This window comes from Tympanuchus pallidicinctus, unplaced genomic scaffold (assembly GCF_026119805.1).
Source record: "Tympanuchus pallidicinctus isolate F22 unplaced genomic scaffold, pur_lepc_1.0 scaffold25, whole genome shotgun sequence".
NCBI classification, from domain to species: domain Eukaryota; kingdom Metazoa; phylum Chordata; class Aves; order Galliformes; family Phasianidae; genus Tympanuchus; species Tympanuchus pallidicinctus.
Genome location: NW_026294742.1, coordinates 6,135,952 through 6,154,706, shown reverse-complemented (window position 1 = coordinate 6,154,706; position 18,755 = coordinate 6,135,952). Strand labels below are relative to the sequence as shown.

The window sequence follows — 18,755 nt, the reverse complement described above, 5'->3', positions numbered from 1 at the left end:
GCTTTGCCTCCCACTGCAGCTCTGCGCCAGGCCAGGCATCTCCACACACCTCTGTCATTTCAGGACAGACCATTCAGGAAGGAGCAGTTGCTGGGGATGGTTTGTGCACATCTTGCATATCGTGCTGACAACAACTCTTGAAAGCTCCTATGATAAACTGCAAATGTTCTGATGCTGCATGTTTTCTGCAAGGCCCTCCACGATTCATTCAGTTGATGGAGGAGTGTGTGTGGATGGGGTCCAGCAGCAGGCACCAAACAGAATGAAAGAGGATCTCAGAGCAAACCAACCATCTCAGGCATCTGAAGCCAACTGCACCAATTCAGAGGCTGATGCTGTGAAAATATTTGCATTTGGCAAAGTTGCAGCAAGCAGGGCGGGAGTGAGGGATGTGTGACTCCAAGTGGGTGTTTTCAAACAGCATTTTGTTTGGGGAAAATAATCCCTCTTGGTCTGCTTTGTTTTCTCATGGTGCTGGAAACAATTCTCCTCCTCAGTGGAAAGAATTGGGTTTTTCTGTTGCTGTGTCCCTGACTGGGAGCCAGCAAAGGTTGTGTGGCCAACCCTCCTGCCTTGCTAGCACTGGAGAGGTCACCTCCAAGAGTTAAAGAAACACAAGCTGGGCCCCGTATCACGTATTTGGTTTAGCAATAAGAAAACAGGTACACATGAACCCCCCTGGGTGCCCTGGAGCAGCAGCATTGCTCTGGGGAGTCCTGTGCAGGGAGAAGGATCCACCACAGCTCCGACTGCTGCCAAAGCTCTGCCACAGCACAGCCTGCACTCAGCTCCTCCTGCTTTCCCTGTGCCCTGTGCAGCCTCCTATCGCAGCACCAGCCAGGCAACCCGAGCCCTCAGCTCCCACCTGCACAGCCCTCAGCAGGCAGAGGCGCATGGCGAGGACAGGCGTTGTGGGATGGAGGCGTGGAGCAGCTTTGGTAGCAGCTGCCATTCTTCCATATGTGCCCAGGAAAGCTTCAGCAGCATCAGTCCAGGGGGAGATGGTATGGTCCAGTGCAGGGAAAGCCGCAGTCGCCATTTTATGTCAGTGGTGCACAAGCAGGAAGGAAACAGAAGAGCTTAACCTAAAATAGCCCTCGGTGTGCAGAATGAGCCGAAAAATCTGAACCCCAGAGCCACGCTCGGACAGCAGGGCGGCCGTTTGTAACACGGGGTGAGCACACAGAGCGGCAACACCCGTCTACGACTTCGGTCTCTGCTGCAGAGCGTGCCCTGGGGCCGACCTGTGGGAAAGGCCGCTCGCCGAGCTCGGCGCCCGGTGCCGCCCGCCCTGCCGGCCGCACACAGCGGGCCGCCCCCAGGGGGAGCCCCGGCACCGCCCGGACGGATCCGGGCCCGGCGCTCCGTGCGCTCGGAGGGCAGCCCTGGGAGACCTCAGCCCGCAGAGGGCCCTAACGGTGTCTGAGGGGATGATGAGGAGCCTTTGTGCAGCTTGGAACCTGTAAAGGCTTAAGGCTGCTTTAGTAAGGCCAGAGAGCCTGCCCCGAGTCGTTGCCTCAGGTGACACTGGGAACATCTCTTCCCACCTCATCTAGTAATAAACGCACGGCACTAGCTTCACCTGCAGGCTGATTGAAGCCTCTTATGAACGTGCTTCTGGGAATGCAGGACCAGAAACAAAGCTCTCTTCTCGCTGGGCTCTTCCCAGCAAGACTCAGAACTCTTAATGTTTCTTTCCACCCCAACTTCCCCAGAAAGACATTGCAGTTTTGTGTGCTCCTCTGCCCGTGAAAATATTCACGGCTCAAATCATCACTTCCATGATACCGAAATCTGCCCCCATTTGCTGCCAGAGCCACCACCCGCTGCCCTGCACAGCCGCGCACCTCCAGCTCCACAGCACGGCTATGTGGGCTCAGGGTTTCCCCAGGACACAAAGTGGGTCAGGGCAGGAGGGGAGGCAGAGCCACAGCCACTGAGGGACATGTAGAGACTGGTGGCGTGCAGAGCCGTGGAGCACCACACAAGCAGTGTTATTCATCAGTTCATTTAGCTCAAGTTTGAATGGGAATGATGAAGAAGGAGGCGATAATTTTCCTTCATATCAGGGGCCTGATCTCTTCCTGGACAGGAGTTTATCTGCTGAGGTGCTGCATTTGCGGAATGGGAGATACCCACATACCCATGGAGTAACCTATGTGCTGCACTAACACTGCTTTGCATGACACTTCCTCTAACGAGGGAGAGGAAAACAAAACTTCTGGCACTGCTTTATCGTGCTGATGCATAAACAGCCCCGTGGGCTTTGAAGGACACACCTGGAGGAGCAGATGAGGTGAGGCCCATTAGGTCACAGTGCTGAGGCATGGCAAACTAAAGGCTGGAAACGTGTGTCTTATCCTGCTCTGCTCTTCATAGCAGCTCAAGCAGAAGGACTAAGCTGGTTGCCCAAAAGTATCTTTATCTCCTCTTAGGATGCTGCAGAGAAAGAAGCGCAGAGTAGCCATGGGGATTTACCCATCCAGCTCTTGGGAGGATGGGCAGACAGACCTCAACAGCCCTTCCCAGGGGGAGATGCTGAGTGAGGAGCAGCTTTGGTCTGCTATAGGGAGATCTGAGGCCACGAGAATGGGATTTCTGTGCACACACACGGGGTGGCACAGCAGGGCTCTTACCAGACTGCAGTCTGCCTACTGCCCCCATGCTGAATGGGGAACAGCTGCCTTGGGGATCTAGAAATGGGTGAGGTCATGGAAACAGAGTGGAGAAATCAATGGGGAGAGAAGGTAGCGGGGAAGGACAGATTTAAAACATGTGATGCAAAACTGGTGAGAAGGACAGGGAAGAAATGCCCTTTATCTGCTTGCAAGTGAAATAGCCTTGCTCTTGCCAGAAGCAACATCCCAGCTTGCTCCTGAGCTGAAGTCTCCATTTCGAAGCCCAAACTGTGCAACCTCACACCTCCTGTGGTTCTTTAAAGATCTGATGGTCCTGTAGTATATTCCAGGAGGCATCTCCTTCAATAGCAGAGCCTCTTACATTGGAGTTGCTCATTCTGGGCTTCCCTGATGAAGTTCACTGCTTGCCCCACCACGCAGTGCATGAGGCTATGTTGGGAATCAGGATTAAAAACAAAAAACTGGTTGCATTGTTACAACTGAGAGAAACGAGCCGCTGCATGGAGGCAGGAGACAGGAGCTTCTCATTTGGTCGCAACAAAGTGTACCCTCCAACTGCACTGCTGGGCTTTTAAGCCTTCGTTCAGTGAACATGAGCCCACTTCTAATTATGTACCAACATAGGGATCAAGAGGACTGAGCCTGCAGGGTAGGTGTGGCACAGAATCTAATTTCAGTTTCACCCAATCTTCAATTAACATTCCTTAACCAAAACATGTTCGTTATTCAGGCAAAATTCCCCCCAGCACCGGCAGGACGAGGGCTTGGGTCCTGCAGGCTGCTCCTGCAGCTGGGAACTGCAGCAGACAAAGCAGACATGAACCTATTTTGCCCACTATGGGAAACCTGGTGTCGGGAAGACTGAAAAACAAGAGCTGAGCATTCAGGGCACTTATTTAGTGCTCATGATGGATCATTCTGGAGCAAAACAAAACACTCCCGTGACAGAGAGACTGTGCAATCCAAGGGTATGGCATCACCTTGGGGGCTTGGGTGGCTTCCTGGGGAGAGCACAATAAAATGCAGCAGCTTCCGGCGCTGCTGACAAGGGGGTGTCTCTCTAATTACCCAGGTGGATTTTATTGTAATGGAGCCAGCAATGCAGGATTTGACGCGAGGGGTCTGAATGTATCACCTGCCCAAGGCAATTTAGTGAGCTGTCTGTGCTTTATCTGTTGTTCTCCATGCCAGCAGTGCTCGCTCCCCTTGCTGCTCCCTGCACTCGTGACCCCCACACGGCCCATCCGTGTCTCTTTGCATGGGCTTCTACATGCAGCATTTGTATGATCTGATTTGCCTCGTGTCTGCCTTCCTTTAAATGCCATATTCTGATGTGAGTAGGGTTTCATGAGTACACGGGGTTGCAAAAACACAGAGTCTCGTGGGGCAAAATATTTCAGGACTCCCATCATCTCACAAAAAGCACTGACTGTTGGGTCATGTAGCGAGAAAATAAGAAACAAAGCATCACTAGTTGGTCAGTAAAGCCAAGGGGCTCTGGCCGACATCCAGGGCACCGATTCCCAACCAGCATTCCCTGCTCAGCTGTTTGCAGCAGCACCGAGCCTCTGCTTGTCCCACCAACCCCACGGCTTGGGGCTTCGAGGACCGCTGGCCATTCGTTTTCTGCACTACCAGGTAAACAAAGGAGAAATTTTGCTTTCAGATTTTTCTTTCCCTACGAGTTTCTAAGGAATGGGAATGCCAAAGGAAAACTCCTCCAGCATTCTGCAGCTGAGCTGTATGGCTCGGTGAGCACAGGCTTTTCCCATGGTGATGGATGAGCCAGCACTACCCCACAACCTGGGGAGCAGAACACTGAAATCAGCTTTGGAATAACCACAGCCAATGCAGCTCTGCCATTTACTTTGAGATTTTATGCACATCAGCCTCTGTACCTCAGTTTACCCAATCAAAAAGCAGAGACTGCTACATTTAATCTCTCTTCCTGCAAGAGCACTGAGCAAAGCACTTTATAAGTGCAAAATTTATCAACACAGTAGGAGCAAAGCCTGCTTAACCATAATGTCTGGGTGGTGGGGAAAGTCCTCCAGCAAAACCAGCATCCCAGCCCATGGGTCTGAACAGGCCGACAAATCCCCAGAGCAGGAAGGCTCATCTGTGCACAGCTCTCCATTTGCTGACAGCTAGCAAAAGTGACAACATTACAAGTGACTTTTAAGATCCCGTGGCTTTAATAGGGAAAGATGTATTTTAACAGCCCAGGCAAATAACTGTGCGATGCTGCCAACTGCAATGAGTGCTTGCAGCCACGCTTCACGCCCAGAGAAGCTGTTATTTTTCTGGCATTAGATAGGAGGATCATGTGTGAGCTGACATAACAGACACGCCAAAATTGTTCAGCTGTGCAGGCTCTCCCAGACAAAATACCCCAAAAAAACCAACCAACCAAAAAACCGCCAATATGCCCCCAGGGACAGACAGACGCAAAGCCTGAAATGACATGTGTGCATCTAGAAAATGCACAGCAGATTTCCAAGTCATATGCACAGGCTTCAATCAATGAACCTCGCTGATACATGGGAAACACTTCATTCCCAGTAATTGTCCTTTGACAGCTCTAACAAGTAGGATCTGCTCGGGATGGTAATGATTACAGTGCTGACTCACAGAGGGTTTTGCCGTGCTGGCAGCAGCGCAGCAGCATGGTGCTCACTTGGAAGGCATTTTGCATTTTGAACCAATCTGCATTTTTAATCCAACGGTTGTTGGTGGCTTTGCGGTGCTGACTCCCGTTTCCCTCCAGCAGGGGCTGGATGGGGATGTTCCTCTCACTTATTGCCCAGCAAGGGGAGTGAGCTGGGGGTGTTCCTGGACTCCCCATGATCGGGAGCTCCATGTGGGCTCTCACCGTGCTCACACACACACCATGGGCAGATCAGTGGGCACATTTGAGGCACAGTCTGCTCCTGCCCCTGATACAGCCCAAGCTTCCACTTTGCAGCCCCTCAGCACATCACCTTGCAGCAACAGCAGGAGCCCAAATGTCAGCACCCTGATGGGGAAATGAGAGCAGCGGGACAAGGACAGCCCTGCGCAGGGTGAGCCAGCCTGCCTGGGGCTGCTCAGCCACAGGAAAACCACCCGAGAAGTTTCCATGAACAAAGTCTTGCTGCTGCTCCATTACAGCTCCCGCAGCCCTTAATGACCGTGACTATGAAGAGGCCTTTTGGTTTTCCTCTGATAAGGATTTTCCCTTCCAAGCACACGGGGTTGAAGCGGAGGGGCCGAGGCAGCGCTCACGTGCACGGAGCAGCCAGAAGCCAGGGCAGACCTCGCTGCAGGGAAATCGCAACCCCCGGAAAACTGTTCCCCTAATTACAGCCTTGAAGCATGGAGCAAACCACATAAGTGATTCACACAGCGTTCCCAAGCTGCAGCCGCGTGAATTGGAGAGATTTCCAAACGCTGCCGCGACGTGCACACTATTATCAGGATGGAAATACGGAAATTTTCATCATAAGGAGGCGAGGAGGGGGAAAAAGCCACCATTAAATGAACCTCTTCGTGTCAAGAAGACCTGGGAGGTGTGTCGCTGGTGGATCTGTGTAGGATACAGAGCTCTCATGGCAGGGAGCAGGCTGGCAAGGAGCTGTAGAAATTCTTGGGTTTGTTATCGCAGAGCTCGGGGCCCGGCCTCTGCTTGCGAGTGGGGTGTGAAAGGGAGCAGGCAAGTGCACTTGGGGAGGGAGAAAGGGATGGAGCTGGTGTGGAGTGGAGTTAAAAGTGGCCCATTGTTAGGGAAGTTTGCTTTCCTCACATCATCACAGCTCCCAGTGACACCGCTCTGCCTTTTGAAGTGCAACATTAGGCGTTTCCTTGTCACCCATTGGTGAGGGAGCTTTTTTACCACATTAAGTCATTGGGTAGCAAATGAATGGGGGGTTTTGACTATTCAGAACTTCACCTTATAAATATCAGGGTTGCAGGTTCCTGCAGCTTTCCTGGACCCGAATATCTGGAGATACACTGGGACGCGGCGAGGCAGCCTTGCCAGGGACCTGCGGGATCAGCGGAGGGAGCCGGGTTCCACACTGACAGCCATGAGGGGCAGCACCTTCCTCCTCCTCTCCATCGTGGGCATCTCTGGGGCTGTTCTCAATGCAGCAGCGTGGTAGGTTTCAGGGTGCATGGGGGATGCTCTTGAGCCTGTGTTAAATGGCGCGGCTCATTTTCCTTTCTTTGTTTCAGGTCGGTGAATAACTTTCTGATGACAGGACCTAAGGTAATTAACACAGGCACCATCAATAATTTAAGCAGAGCGATTTTGTTTTGCAAATGGGAAATACTGCTTTTCTAGGGAACCAGATTTCCCAGAGCATACCAGCTCCGAGTCCTGTTGAGGCAAAGGACCTGCAACCCGTGTATGTCTGTTGTCACAAATAAATGCTAAGAGACAAGGCCCTGACACTGCTCTCCATGCAGGCGTACCTGACGTACTCCAGCAGCGTGGCGGCGGGCGCACAGAGTGGGATGGAGGAGTGCAAGTTTCAGTTTGGATGGGAGCGTTGGAACTGCCCTGAGAGCGCCCTGCAGCTCTCCACCCACAACCGCCTGCGCAGTGGTGAGTGCCTTGAAATGAACAACCTGGTGATGAGGACGGTTTTCTGACCCCTAAAACTTACGCTTGCTTTTTTCTGTCTGCATTCATCTTCCTAAGAAACATAGCTAGTGTTTCTCCTGTGGTCCCAGGTTCGTTCTGGGTATGCATCTTCTCTAAGCCAGAGCTCAGCCCTGCCTGCAGCACTGGTCTGTGCAGCATCACAGAAAGCGCTGCTCTGGGCACCGAGCTGGCAATGGGGAAGAGCAGGGAAGGGAGAAACCGAGGACGTGCTCTAGGAAACTGCCTTCAAGGGAAAGTTGTGGGTATATTTGACTGCTATCTACTTCAGCCAGCCATTGTTTCACCAGAGTGAAATTCTATTTAATAGAATCGTGGAATGGCTGAGGTTGGTAGGGACCTTAAAGATCATGGGGCTCCAACCCCCTACCACAAACCAGGCTGTCAACTACTCAATCAGGCTGCCAGGGGCACGCTGGCTCTGTTAGGAAAGCCTAAAAAGAAACTAAAACAGGAGCATGGATCCAGACTGCTGTTAGTACAGATCTGACTGCTGACTGTACTATCCCACTGTTGCTAAGAACCTCTGTCCCATACAGGGATGCTTGCAGAACATTGTGCCAAGCTGCTGAGGCTCTTGATGCTGAAGCCTGAAGCTACTCCAGGCAGGAGCATTTAAATTCTGTAGCATCTTACCTTTTGCACAGACTCTTTTGTTTTTCTCTTCTCGCTCCTTCAAAATGGCGATGGCTTCATAAGAGAGCTTCCTTCCCAATAAACAAGAACTGGTGTGTGACAGCTTTTCTCCCTTCTCCCTCAGCTACCAGAGAGACATCCTTTGTGCATGCCATCAGCTCCGCTGGTGTTATGTACACCCTGACCAGGAACTGCAGCATGGGGGACTTTGAGAGCTGTGGCTGTGATGACTCCAGGAACGGGCGTGTAGGTAAGATACTGACATGCATCCTGCTGTGACCGACCAGCAGTGAGATGGGCTGCCATCACCCCAGCCCCACTGCACTGCAAGTCCTGTGGCAGAACTCAGCCCAGTGGGGCAGTTCTGTTCTTACCGTCTTGTTTGCCTTGCAGGTGGCCGAGGCTGGGTCTGGGGAGGCTGCAGCGACAACGTGGAGTTTGGGGAGAGGATTTCCAAGCTCTTTGTGGATGCTTTGGAAACAGGACACGATACCCGTGCCCTGATCAACCTGCACAACAACGAAGTTGGAAGACTCGTAAGTCAAATATTCAAAAATATAATAGTAATTGTAGTAATACAAATATAATGATAATAATGTACGTCAGAAACAACATCAGACAGCCTAGTAAACTGTTCTGGTCCCCTTCTCCAGTAGCCTGTGACAATCTAGGCCTGGTAATATTTGTTGGGGGAAAAAAAAACATGGCCAGAATCTGACCCTAAGCCTGAACAGGAGCTGCAGTAAGATCCATTTCCTCCTCCAGCAGCTGTGTGCAGCACAGTTAACTACTAATGCCATTTATTCAGAAATGCACCAGTTTCTTGCTCACATCCATAACACAAGAACCAGCCCACATTCCTGCAGTGGGTTTTTGCAAGCTGCTCAGCAGGGAAGCTGGCTGTGAGGATGAGCTCGGTACCCAGCCCATGGAGGCACAGTGGCTCAGGCCAGACCTTGTCTGTAAAAACAAGGACAGCAGCACTTAGCATACCTATCTCATAGGGTGTGTCGAGGCGTAATCTCACATAGATACCAGTGATTGGGACCTTATAAATACCTGAGGGAGATGAGTAGATAATAGCTGTGAAGTGCTCGGCCTGGAGGAGATGCACACAGGCTCTCTGTTGTTACTCCAGTGCATTTCACACATTCTGAAGGAGGTCTGTGCGAGGTGATGGGTTGATGTGCCAATGAGCAAGATGAGTCGCAGACTGGGACGTGCCAGGAGGGTATGACCCTGCCTCTACCCTGGCCAGAGAAGGGCTGGGGGCAACAGTTTGTGCCTGCTCCTTATCTCCATCTTTTAATTAGTGATGAGGACAGATGTTTGCCTAGAGCTGAGATAAAAGCATCAGTTTGTGTCTTGGAAGGACCTGAAATCCTGTGGCACAAGTCACGTTTGACCCATTCCTCGCCACAGTAGAAGTGCTATATATTGAGATTTGAAAGGCGATGACCTGCTGCTTCCAGCTTCTGCCCCTTTTCCTCTCAGGCTGTGAAAGCCACGATGAAGCGAGCCTGCAAGTGCCACGGGGTGTCAGGCAGTTGCAGCATCCAGACATGCTGGCTTCAGCTCGCCGACTTTCGGGAGATCGGCAACTACCTGAAGATGAAATACGACCAAGCCCATAAGCTGGAGATGGACAAGAGGCGGATGAGAGCCGGCAACAGCGCTGACAGCCGTGGGGCCACTGCCGAGACCTTCCACCACGTCCACTCCACGGAGCTCGTTTTCCTGGAGGACTCTCCTGATTACTGCACGAAGAACGCCAGCCTGGGCCACCACGGCACCGAGGGCCGCGAGTGCCTACAGACCGGCAGGAACCTCTCGCAGTGGGAGCGGAGGAGCTGCCGGCGGCTCTGCACAGAGTGCGGCCTCAAAGTGGAGGAGAGGAGGACAGAGGTGGTCAGCAGCTGCAACTGCAAGTTCCACTGGTGCTGCACGGTGCGCTGCGAGCAGTGCCGGCAGCTGGTGGCCAAGCACTTCTGCTCCCGCCGCGATGCCGCTGTTGCCAACCACACCAAGCGGCGGAACAGAGGCCACAGGAGATAGGGGGAGGCCGGCAACCAACCGCTTGCCAGGCGGGACCTGTGGGTTTCTCCACCTGTGGCGGCCCTCATCATAACTGAGGGAAGGAGCCTTGCCCGGGGAAGTCACTTATATCAGACAGAGGGAAGAATTTCACTTTTTTGGTGGGTTCCACGCGTTGCACTGCCGCCAGCCAAGGTCAAGCAGTGTTAGCGTGAGTGGGACGGGCACCACGGCCAGGGTTGGTCCTGTTGGGCTTCTCCATTTCTGTGCAGGCACCACAACCCCAGCACCCCTATTTCTGCACAGGCGTTGCTTGGAAGCACTCCTGATGGGGAAACTTATGCACTTTGTGATGTGAGAGGGTTTTCTGAGTGCTGCTGTTTGTATTAGCACAGCTGCAGCTTTTTGAGGGTATCAGTAGGTTTAAGGACTGTGTTTACAGGGTTGCTTTTTACTTTTAAAATGCTGTGGTTCGGTACCAGACCCTCTACCTGAATGGATAACAGCTTCATGTGTTTGTACCAGGTGAAATTAATTTGTTTACAATTCCTTTACTTTTTTAAAAAACAACATAGCAAATAAGAATTCAGAACTCTTTATGCCTAATGCTGCTTATTAAGAAGCTGAATTGTTGCTTAGCACAATCTGTTTTCTCCATACATTTTGAAGGCATCCCTAAAGAGTTAGATGTCAGCCTGTATTTTGCAATAAACACAATAATGAAAACAAGTGGCTTTCTCCTTTCAGACTTCCCAGCAGAACTTCAGGTGTAAAACCACCCATTTCCAAAGCTCAACACTTCCCAGATTCCTCATCACAAATCCAAGAATCCACCAAGAGGCCTTTTCTTTCCCAGACCTCAATGAAACCTGGCCACAGCCATAACTCCTTACAGGGTTTGCAGTAACAGCCGTGCTGCAGCACTGGCCAGAGCCCATTTTGAAGCTCCGATGCCCCTTTAATTTGTCTGTAGCCTCACGTCCCCAGACAGCGAGAGGCAGCCCTGCTTTGATGTGGAAAGCACCAGCACTGCTGCAATATTCTCCCAGGCAGAGAGGAGCACTTTGAACTCAGGGCAGGGGGGAGAAAACCTGAGGCCAGTTGTGAATGCGCCTGCGGCTCAGCTCCCCTGTTGCTCCCCTGCTGCTCAGTGGGAGACCTGGTGGGATCCTCCCTTGGGCAGCCCCGGGGGTCTCAGCACTGGGGGGAGCAGCAGAGCACACCTTGCACTCACGCTTTGATGCTTTGTGTGCCATGATGCTCCCAGAGCAAATACAGCCTCTGCTCAAGGTGCAAAACACAAACTGGGAGCAGGGCTGACATGAGTTTATGTTTGCAACAGACAGTTTCCTGAAAGGGGGAAGGGCTACAGCAACCAACAATCAATTCTGGGGGTTTCTTTGCTCTTTCCAAAGCTCACATAGCTAGCAAACAAGCCACACCACCAGAGACAAAAAAAATCCACCAGCACTTTTTCAAGTGTTGCCACAACAGCATCTGTTTGCAAGCCACCAGAATTTAAGCTGAACTGGAAACAATACAAACAAGCAAACAAGAAGTAAGGAGATGTTATTCCAACAGCACAATTACAAGGCAGATACAGAGACGGTCCTGCTGCAGGGGAGGATCACAGTTAACATCTCACCCAGGTCACGTCCTCACAAGCCACCCCCTGTTCTCCCCAACCTGCAGTTTGTCGAGCTGGCACCTGGACCTGCTGCACTGCATCTGAATGCTGGAGATTGCTTTTTTTCTCCCTCAAATCAATTTGCTTTTTTTTTTTTTTAATTCCATTTACATTTCTGAAATTCAGACTATCTGAGGCAGCGTGATCAGATCTTATGCAAAAGCCAAAGACCACATGCAAAGTGAGGAGAGCCTGGGAGAAAGTTAAGTATCAGTCCGTGAGATCAATTTCCACTTCTTCACACCTTGCAGAGTGAACACTGAGTCTGACCAAGGACAGAAGACAACAGGGTGCCCTAGGGCCACATCTTGACACACATACTGCAGTACAGGTGGAGCAGAGCCCTCCTCTCCAGGATACAACAGCCATCATTTCTCACTACATTCCCTACAGAACAATAGAGATTCCAGGTCCAGATCCATCAGGTACTGTCAGGGAGCTCCCCAAACACTTGTTTTCTGTAACCACACACTGTGAGCACGAGGGCTAAGAAGCTGCAGGCTGCTGGCCAGGCTGACCTCACCATTTCAGACACGTTTCTATCAAAACAGCAAAATCTCACGTACCAGTTTTCAAGATAACTGATGACACACAGTAAAGTGAAGTCTTGTCAGCTGCGACTTGCAAAGACTCAGTCTCTATCCATAACACTGCAAAGGGACTGGTGGTGTCTTTAAACCTGAACATATTTACTCCTGATTAGCTGAAATCAAATAAAATTTAGGACATTGATCCCAACCACCCGAAATCACTTCATGTTTGTGAAGAAGGGGGACCTGGTTTTAGAAATGCTTGAGGAGGATCCTGATGGCTTTACCATAAGAAACATAACAATCCCAATTCCAATGAAAAAATAAACCAATTTACAGCAGATGCTGTATGAACTCAAACCAAAGTCCCAGTACCCCAGAGAGCTGCTGCTCAGAGCCCTGCCTGCTCACATCACCAACAAGGTGACTGCCAGCAAGATGCGCATCAAGCCTATTTAATTCACAACTTGATAGTAACGACAAGAGAGGGAAATGGAGCCAGGAAGGCTGCGTGCTGACAGATTGCTCACATGGCTCTTTGGGAAGCATTTCCAGGGTGGCTGCATTTTGGCTGAGTGCTCACTCCCTGCTGTGGGATGCTCAGAAGCCCCATTGCCCCACTACAGCCCTCCTCTATTCAAACCCGCTTCACTTCAGCTGTTAAACTCTTTGCTGGGTGGATTAGCTTTAAATTATGCTGCCGATGCCCTTTCATGGATTATAATTCTGTACGAGATGTTTGCTCTGTATCCTCCCCTCGTATTAAAGTGTCAGGAGTGCATCCCCAGGCCATCCATCTTGAACGTTTCCGCATGGGCTTGGCAATTCTCTGACATGAATATTATGGCTCTCAATGCCAGTCTCCATCACTCAAGCTGACAAGTGTTAGATTCTCCTCTCTTCAGCAGGGTAAGGGACCTTTTCATATGCAGCGTAGATTCCCCGTCATGCTGCATCTGTTGCGACGAAACCAGGGATCGCCAGCAATTCCCTACAGCCTTAGAAAACAACTCACAGGTCCTTTTCAACTTGCAAAACCAAGCCTTAGCATGACAAAGTTAAAGGCCCTTAATCAACCTCCGCTAATGCCTGTTCTGTAGAGGAGGATGTAAAAGCATCCAGGCGATGCCTTCAGTGAGATTTATTAACGAATGGGCTTTCAAGGAAAGATGAGGAATTTGGTTGCCAGCTTGCTGGAGCATACAGAGGTTTTTGTGACTTCAAACCAATTCTAACCCTAAGCAACACTTTCGTAGGTGAGGTGCTTAAAGTTAAACCCCCAGACCCCTTGGTTTTCAGAGCTGCTATGCACGCATACTCCCACCTGGAACACAGGAGCTTCACTCCACCAGTGCCTTGCAGGGCGCAGAAGGAGGAAATGGCTCTCCATGCCCTGCACTGGACACTCCATATCATCAGAACAAAACTGAATCTGCTGGAGAACTGCCTCCTAATTCAGTTCAAACTACCAAATTGACATTACTCCAGATCTTTGGCTAAACCAGGGCCCAGTAATATTTTCTCTCTATTGAGCAGAGGTATTTTCTTAGTAACTTCACCCACCTTCTCATTGCACAGCCCTGTGCAGTGGCTCGCAGCCAGCACAACCCAACAGAAACTTGTTAACACCTTTTCAGCTCGGTCTTATTAAAGTCAAGGTAATTAAGAGCTTTGCTATTTACAAAACAAATCCTCTCTGTAACACCTGAGAAAAAGCATTACAAGTGTTTCCCAAACACTTCTCAGCTGGGGAGAACACCTACTGTACCCATCTGCAGGGTGGTGCTGCAGCTGCCCTCCCTGTTGGAGGGGATGAGCCCAGGTTTGGGGAGCATTTGTGCCACACTCCTGTACAAAGGCACAGCGAGTCTGCAGGGCAGGGTTACAACTCAGGGAGAGAAGACACCGACAGTAAGGCAGGGTGGAAATTTGCTGCCTGCCTGCTGGTCCTTCCTCACTTCTGCTGCAGGCACGTAGCAGCGCACGAGAACTTCTTGTGTGTGAGGCAGGTTGTTCTCTCCAGATGTCCCCACAGGTGGCTGGAAGCAGCAGGTGACCTACCCCAGGTGTGCACCTCTGCAGTGAGCCACAAGCTCACTCCCACCCCGCTGTTTCCCTTTTCTAGGTCCCTGTTTTCTCCCAGGATACATCCCATGTCCCCCACTTTGGCAAAAAGTGAAGTAAATCCCCTCTTTTCAAACAAGCCTGGAGGCGAAGAGCCCTGTAATGGGAGATTATGGAAGAGATGCTACCAAATAAATGCCACTTGCTATGTAGTCTCAGAATTAATTCCTTCCTCCTCTTTTCCCCCAAACTCACAGTGCTTTCCTGGTGGCCTCTGGCTTATGAACAAGAAAGAGGACGGAGCAAAAAATCTTACTTGGATGCAGTGTTTCTGCTGGGACAGCTTGACACGGGAGCACTCCTGGCCCAAGAGGACCTCAACTAAAGACTTCTTAGGATTTAGAAAAGATCCAGTCTGAAGTCTGTATCATGTTCAGGCCCACTTCAGCTCTTCCAGAGGCTCTGAAAGGCAGAGTGGAGAGCATTGGTGGGAGCCCCATGCACAGTGGAGAGCAGTGGTGGCAGCAGCTGGGGATGCTCACCAGATGCAGGTGAGAGAAGAGAAGAGCAGCAGTTGTGTGGGCCAGAGTGGGACAGAAAACAAAAGACAAGAAATCCAAGTCTGTTGTGGAAGGGGAATGTAGAGGTTTACAGGGAAATAGAAATAAGGGGAAAGAGAGAAGGAAATATTAGATAGTGTTTTAACTTTTCTTTTTCTCATCTTTTTTCACTACCCTATGCAACGTGAACTGAAGCCACTTGTGGGCATGTACAGGAGAGAATAGCTCATCAGGGGACATATAACCACAGAGCCGGACAGTATACAGCCCTTAATTTCCTCCCCTAATGCTTTCAATAGCTCACAGAATGCCATAAAAGAGATAATGATGAGGTCAGAGGAAAGACTGTAAAACAATGGGGCACAAACCATTACCCCTCTTGGGCTCAGACTCATGGGCTGGGGTGCTTCAGCCAGCTGTGCGCTTGGGGCAGCTGCTGTGCTCCACAGCCATCATGCCCAGCACTCAAACCATGCTGTGATGGGTGTCCTGGTCTGACATATCTGGCTGTGAAAGTGATGGAGCTCCTGTGAGATGTCAATCTCATCCCACAGCTCAGCCAGACACAAATAAGGGTGAGGAGAGCAGTTGTTCTGTCTCTTCCCAATTCCACAAGCTTTCCTAACTCACAATGCTCCTGGCCCAACGTTTCCAGTTGCCTGTCCAGCAAGGGTAGATGACAACTTTAGAGACACCAATACCTATTTCTCTCCCTTTTGCCCAGTGCCTTGAAATTAAATCTCCTGAGCCAGTTTTGCATCTCTACTCCTGCCAGGCAGAAGTTCTGCTGGCCAGCTGCCACCACCCATTACAGGGACAAGGCACCTCCTCCCTATCACTAAGTGGATTTTGAAGGCAATAAGAAAGAGAGTAATTACATTAACACAGCTCCAAGTACCTCCCGATGTGCTGAGTATTCCCAGCATTGCAGCCACTCTCTATGAAGCAGGTAATACTGGTAAGTGGTAGGCTGCAAACATGGTTCTGGGGAACACCCGTGCTGCACCAGCAGCAGCTAATACTGGGCAGGAGTCCTGGGAGCACAGCACTGGGACATGGGATGGTTTTGTTTGAGCTAGCTCAAGTCCAAAAGCAAAGCAACTATATTTAAACTTTGATGTGCATAAGTGAATAAGCCCTATCCCAGGGCAGAGTTGTGTTTCCCAGCTTTCAGCCATCCTCGCGGTTGTTTCTTGTCCCATAGCCTCCCCTCGGGGGTGCCAGGGATATCATCCTGTGGATCAGCAGTCTGAGCCTGTTTTATCCAACAGCCTACTATTTACATTCCCTGTGAAACATTTTTTGACAGCAGCACATTCATTTATTCCTCCATGTACTACAGACAGATTCAGGCTGTGGGACTTGAATCTGGATTTGAGACAGACCCCATTTGGGAGTGCTCCGTCCCCATCTCTGAGGTGTGCCCAGGTGCCCAACCTGGCCAGCATCAGTGGCAGGACAGGGGATGTGCCCACCACGGGGCTTTATCTCCCTGATCTCCAGAGTCACAGATCACCACCTGGTCCCTTTCAAGCAGCCCAGAGCTCTAAATTGTACCTCTTGTATCCAAACACCATCCAATCTCTTGGAGCCAGGCCAGGTACGCTGATAAGGAGATAGTGTAAATGGTCATGCACGATAGAGGTCAAAAGTCAGTTTCCTGTGGTTTAACCCAGCAAGTGCTTATTTAGGGTCTTATTTAGAACATTTTTGGTTATCTCCTCTTCTGAAGGCACCATTCTGGCTAAGCACTCAACACAGCTCTGCTTCAGTGTAAAAGGTTTCAGACCTTGTGTGAAATGAAGTACAGAGTGCTCTGTACAATGCCAGCACTAATTTAATAAGAACTGTGGCAAAAGAAGCATTGAGAAAGATCATGGAGAGTCCTGTGGTAAAGGCCATCAGTTCCCTCTGACAGGAAGCTGAGCTGAGTTTTAAACCCGTGGTGATCTTTGGGACACTTGTACTTTCTCTGTCCCATGAAGATGTAATTAATTTCCACATCACCATGATTTGCTCAGTCTTGCATTAAGCACTCTGCCTCGTAACCAAGCTAACCACTGGCAACAATTCTCCCATTCAATCTTCTGAAACTAACCACAAGAGTTTTCCCACAGACGAGACTTTCTAGCACTGAAAATGCAATGGCTCACAGGTGGAGTGAATGCTTCAGCAACATGGCAAGAATTACACCATGGGGACATGATGGCTCCATTTATTTCATAAACCAAGTCTAACTAATTTAGCAAAATGAAGACAATCAACAACAACAAAACAAAACAAAAACAGGCATGGAATCAGTTTTCCAGGTGTGTCAACCAAGGAAAATTGCCTGAGCCAAATTAGTAAGCTAACAGCATGGCACCAAGTTACATAACTGGCACACTGCATCAGGAAGAGTCAAGCCTGAAATAAACTATCCCATGAGCTTCCACTATTATTCATATGGGCACATCTGTTCTCACATGCACCACCACAATTTCCTCCATATTAAGGCTTCAGATATCTTCTCAGTACGTTGTCTTTGTATTTATAGTTATTCAAGTAAGTGTTAGCTCTGTGAAACCCGAGGCTGATGACAAAAGAACTTGATTTCCACAACGAAAACTCCAGTACAGCAGCACTGGCAGCTAGGGCCCGACTGTCCCATTGCACAGAGACTTCAGAATACTCTGAAGAAATAGCTCTGCCTCTCTCTACTGCAACACCACTTGCAAGATTTCAGCTTTCTCTCACCTCCAAGAGCCTTACTAATTTAGAAGAATGCGCTGCGACTCATTATTTCTTCTAAAGAAAAGATCCAGAAAGCCACTGCATCTCCATTAGGTGTCTGCACCTCCTGCTGTGGCTTGAACTTAAGGCACCAGAGAAGCTGCAGTATTAGCTGCACTGGAATGTTTTGGTTTTCCCTTGCTAAACAAGCCCATCTCTCCAAGTGTGAAAGTGCTTCAGTTACCAAAACACTCTCGTGAGGGGAAAAAGGGAATTTCCTTATTCTGTATTTAACCAATGGATTCTCACTTTTGATTAAAGCAAGGAGAAAAAGACATGCCTCAGCATGTTCCCTTTACCCTCTCCATCAAGACAAGAAGAAGCTTTCAGAAGTTCACTTTTTCTTCTACAGATTAAACAAATTCCCATCTACAAATTATTATCTCTGGACCACTGTGTAAAACCCACAACCTCTGTGAGCACAGCCAAGCTAATGTTGCATGTGTGCACATAAGAGACATACCTTAATTGTGGAAAATCCTCCTGGCACCAGGTACTGCTCTCTCATGCGCAGGGAGGGTTGTGCACATTAATGGTCATTTCGTCTTCTTTTTTTTAATGTTCAAACTTTCTCAACAGTAATGAAGAAAACCTGTAGCAGAACAGCAAATTAACGCCAGGTGACAATAAGATAGTTGCTTTTCAATCCAGCTGGATAAGTACAGCAAGATCCAATTCCTCATCACAACAAGGGAGTGAAAACCCAGAATTCTCAGTTGTCCCATCAGAACTTAACATTCTCAAATCGTATCCAAATTGATATGATATCACCCTTAGTAGAATCACACAAAATTATAATACAGATGTAGCCTAACATCATCTGCTGCAGTAAATCTGTGAGAGAGAATACACAGTGCGCCTGGTGGCAGACTCACACACCTTGATGGAGGTGAATTAGCAGCACAGGAGTTGCACTCCAGATCTGCCAGTACAACAGAGACACTGAGAGCTCTGCTGCCTCTGCTCATTTTCACTTCCATAGCTGAAGTACAACTTCAGTGTCTCCATTACAGATTCCAAACCTCCTTCTCCCACAGCTGTCTTACATGAAAGTTTTTTTAATGACTTTGCAGTTGAAGTGCTGTTTTGGTTTCTGATTATTCCCACTAGACTGAATTTGCATGTATTTGTTACTGCACTGCCCTACAAGAAGACATGCTAGAATACCACCTTTTTCTTCACCACCAGATG

The 18,755-nt window shown here is 49.7% G+C and overlaps 1 protein-coding gene and 1 long non-coding RNA gene across 3 annotated transcripts; one reads left to right on the top strand and one right to left on the bottom strand.

Annotated features, from left to right (window-relative positions):
* The first annotated feature begins 6,703 nt into the window (after positions 1 to 6,703).
* Positions 6,704 to 9,972, top strand: WNT8A (Wnt family member 8A). Its single transcript, XM_052689603.1, has 6 exons — positions 6,704 to 6,774; positions 6,852 to 6,885; positions 7,086 to 7,224; positions 8,042 to 8,167; positions 8,311 to 8,453; positions 9,412 to 9,972. Exons 1-6 carry the CDS (start codon positions 6,704 to 6,706, stop codon positions 9,970 to 9,972), a joined length of 1,074 nt encoding a protein of 357 aa, XP_052545563.1.
* LOC128083948 (uncharacterized) lies at positions 6,743 to 18,150 on the bottom strand. 2 transcript variants are annotated; one of them, XR_008208272.1, is made up of 3 exons: positions 18,028 to 18,150; positions 8,292 to 8,426; positions 6,743 to 6,880 (listed from the first exon to the last, which is right to left on the bottom strand). It is a non-coding gene; the product is annotated as an uncharacterized LOC128083948 (long non-coding RNA). The 2 variants fall into 2 exon arrangements; XR_008208273.1 differs by lacking the exon at positions 18,028 to 18,150 and adding an exon at positions 14,549 to 14,759.
* Between the last annotated feature and the right edge of the window lie 605 nt (positions 18,151 to 18,755).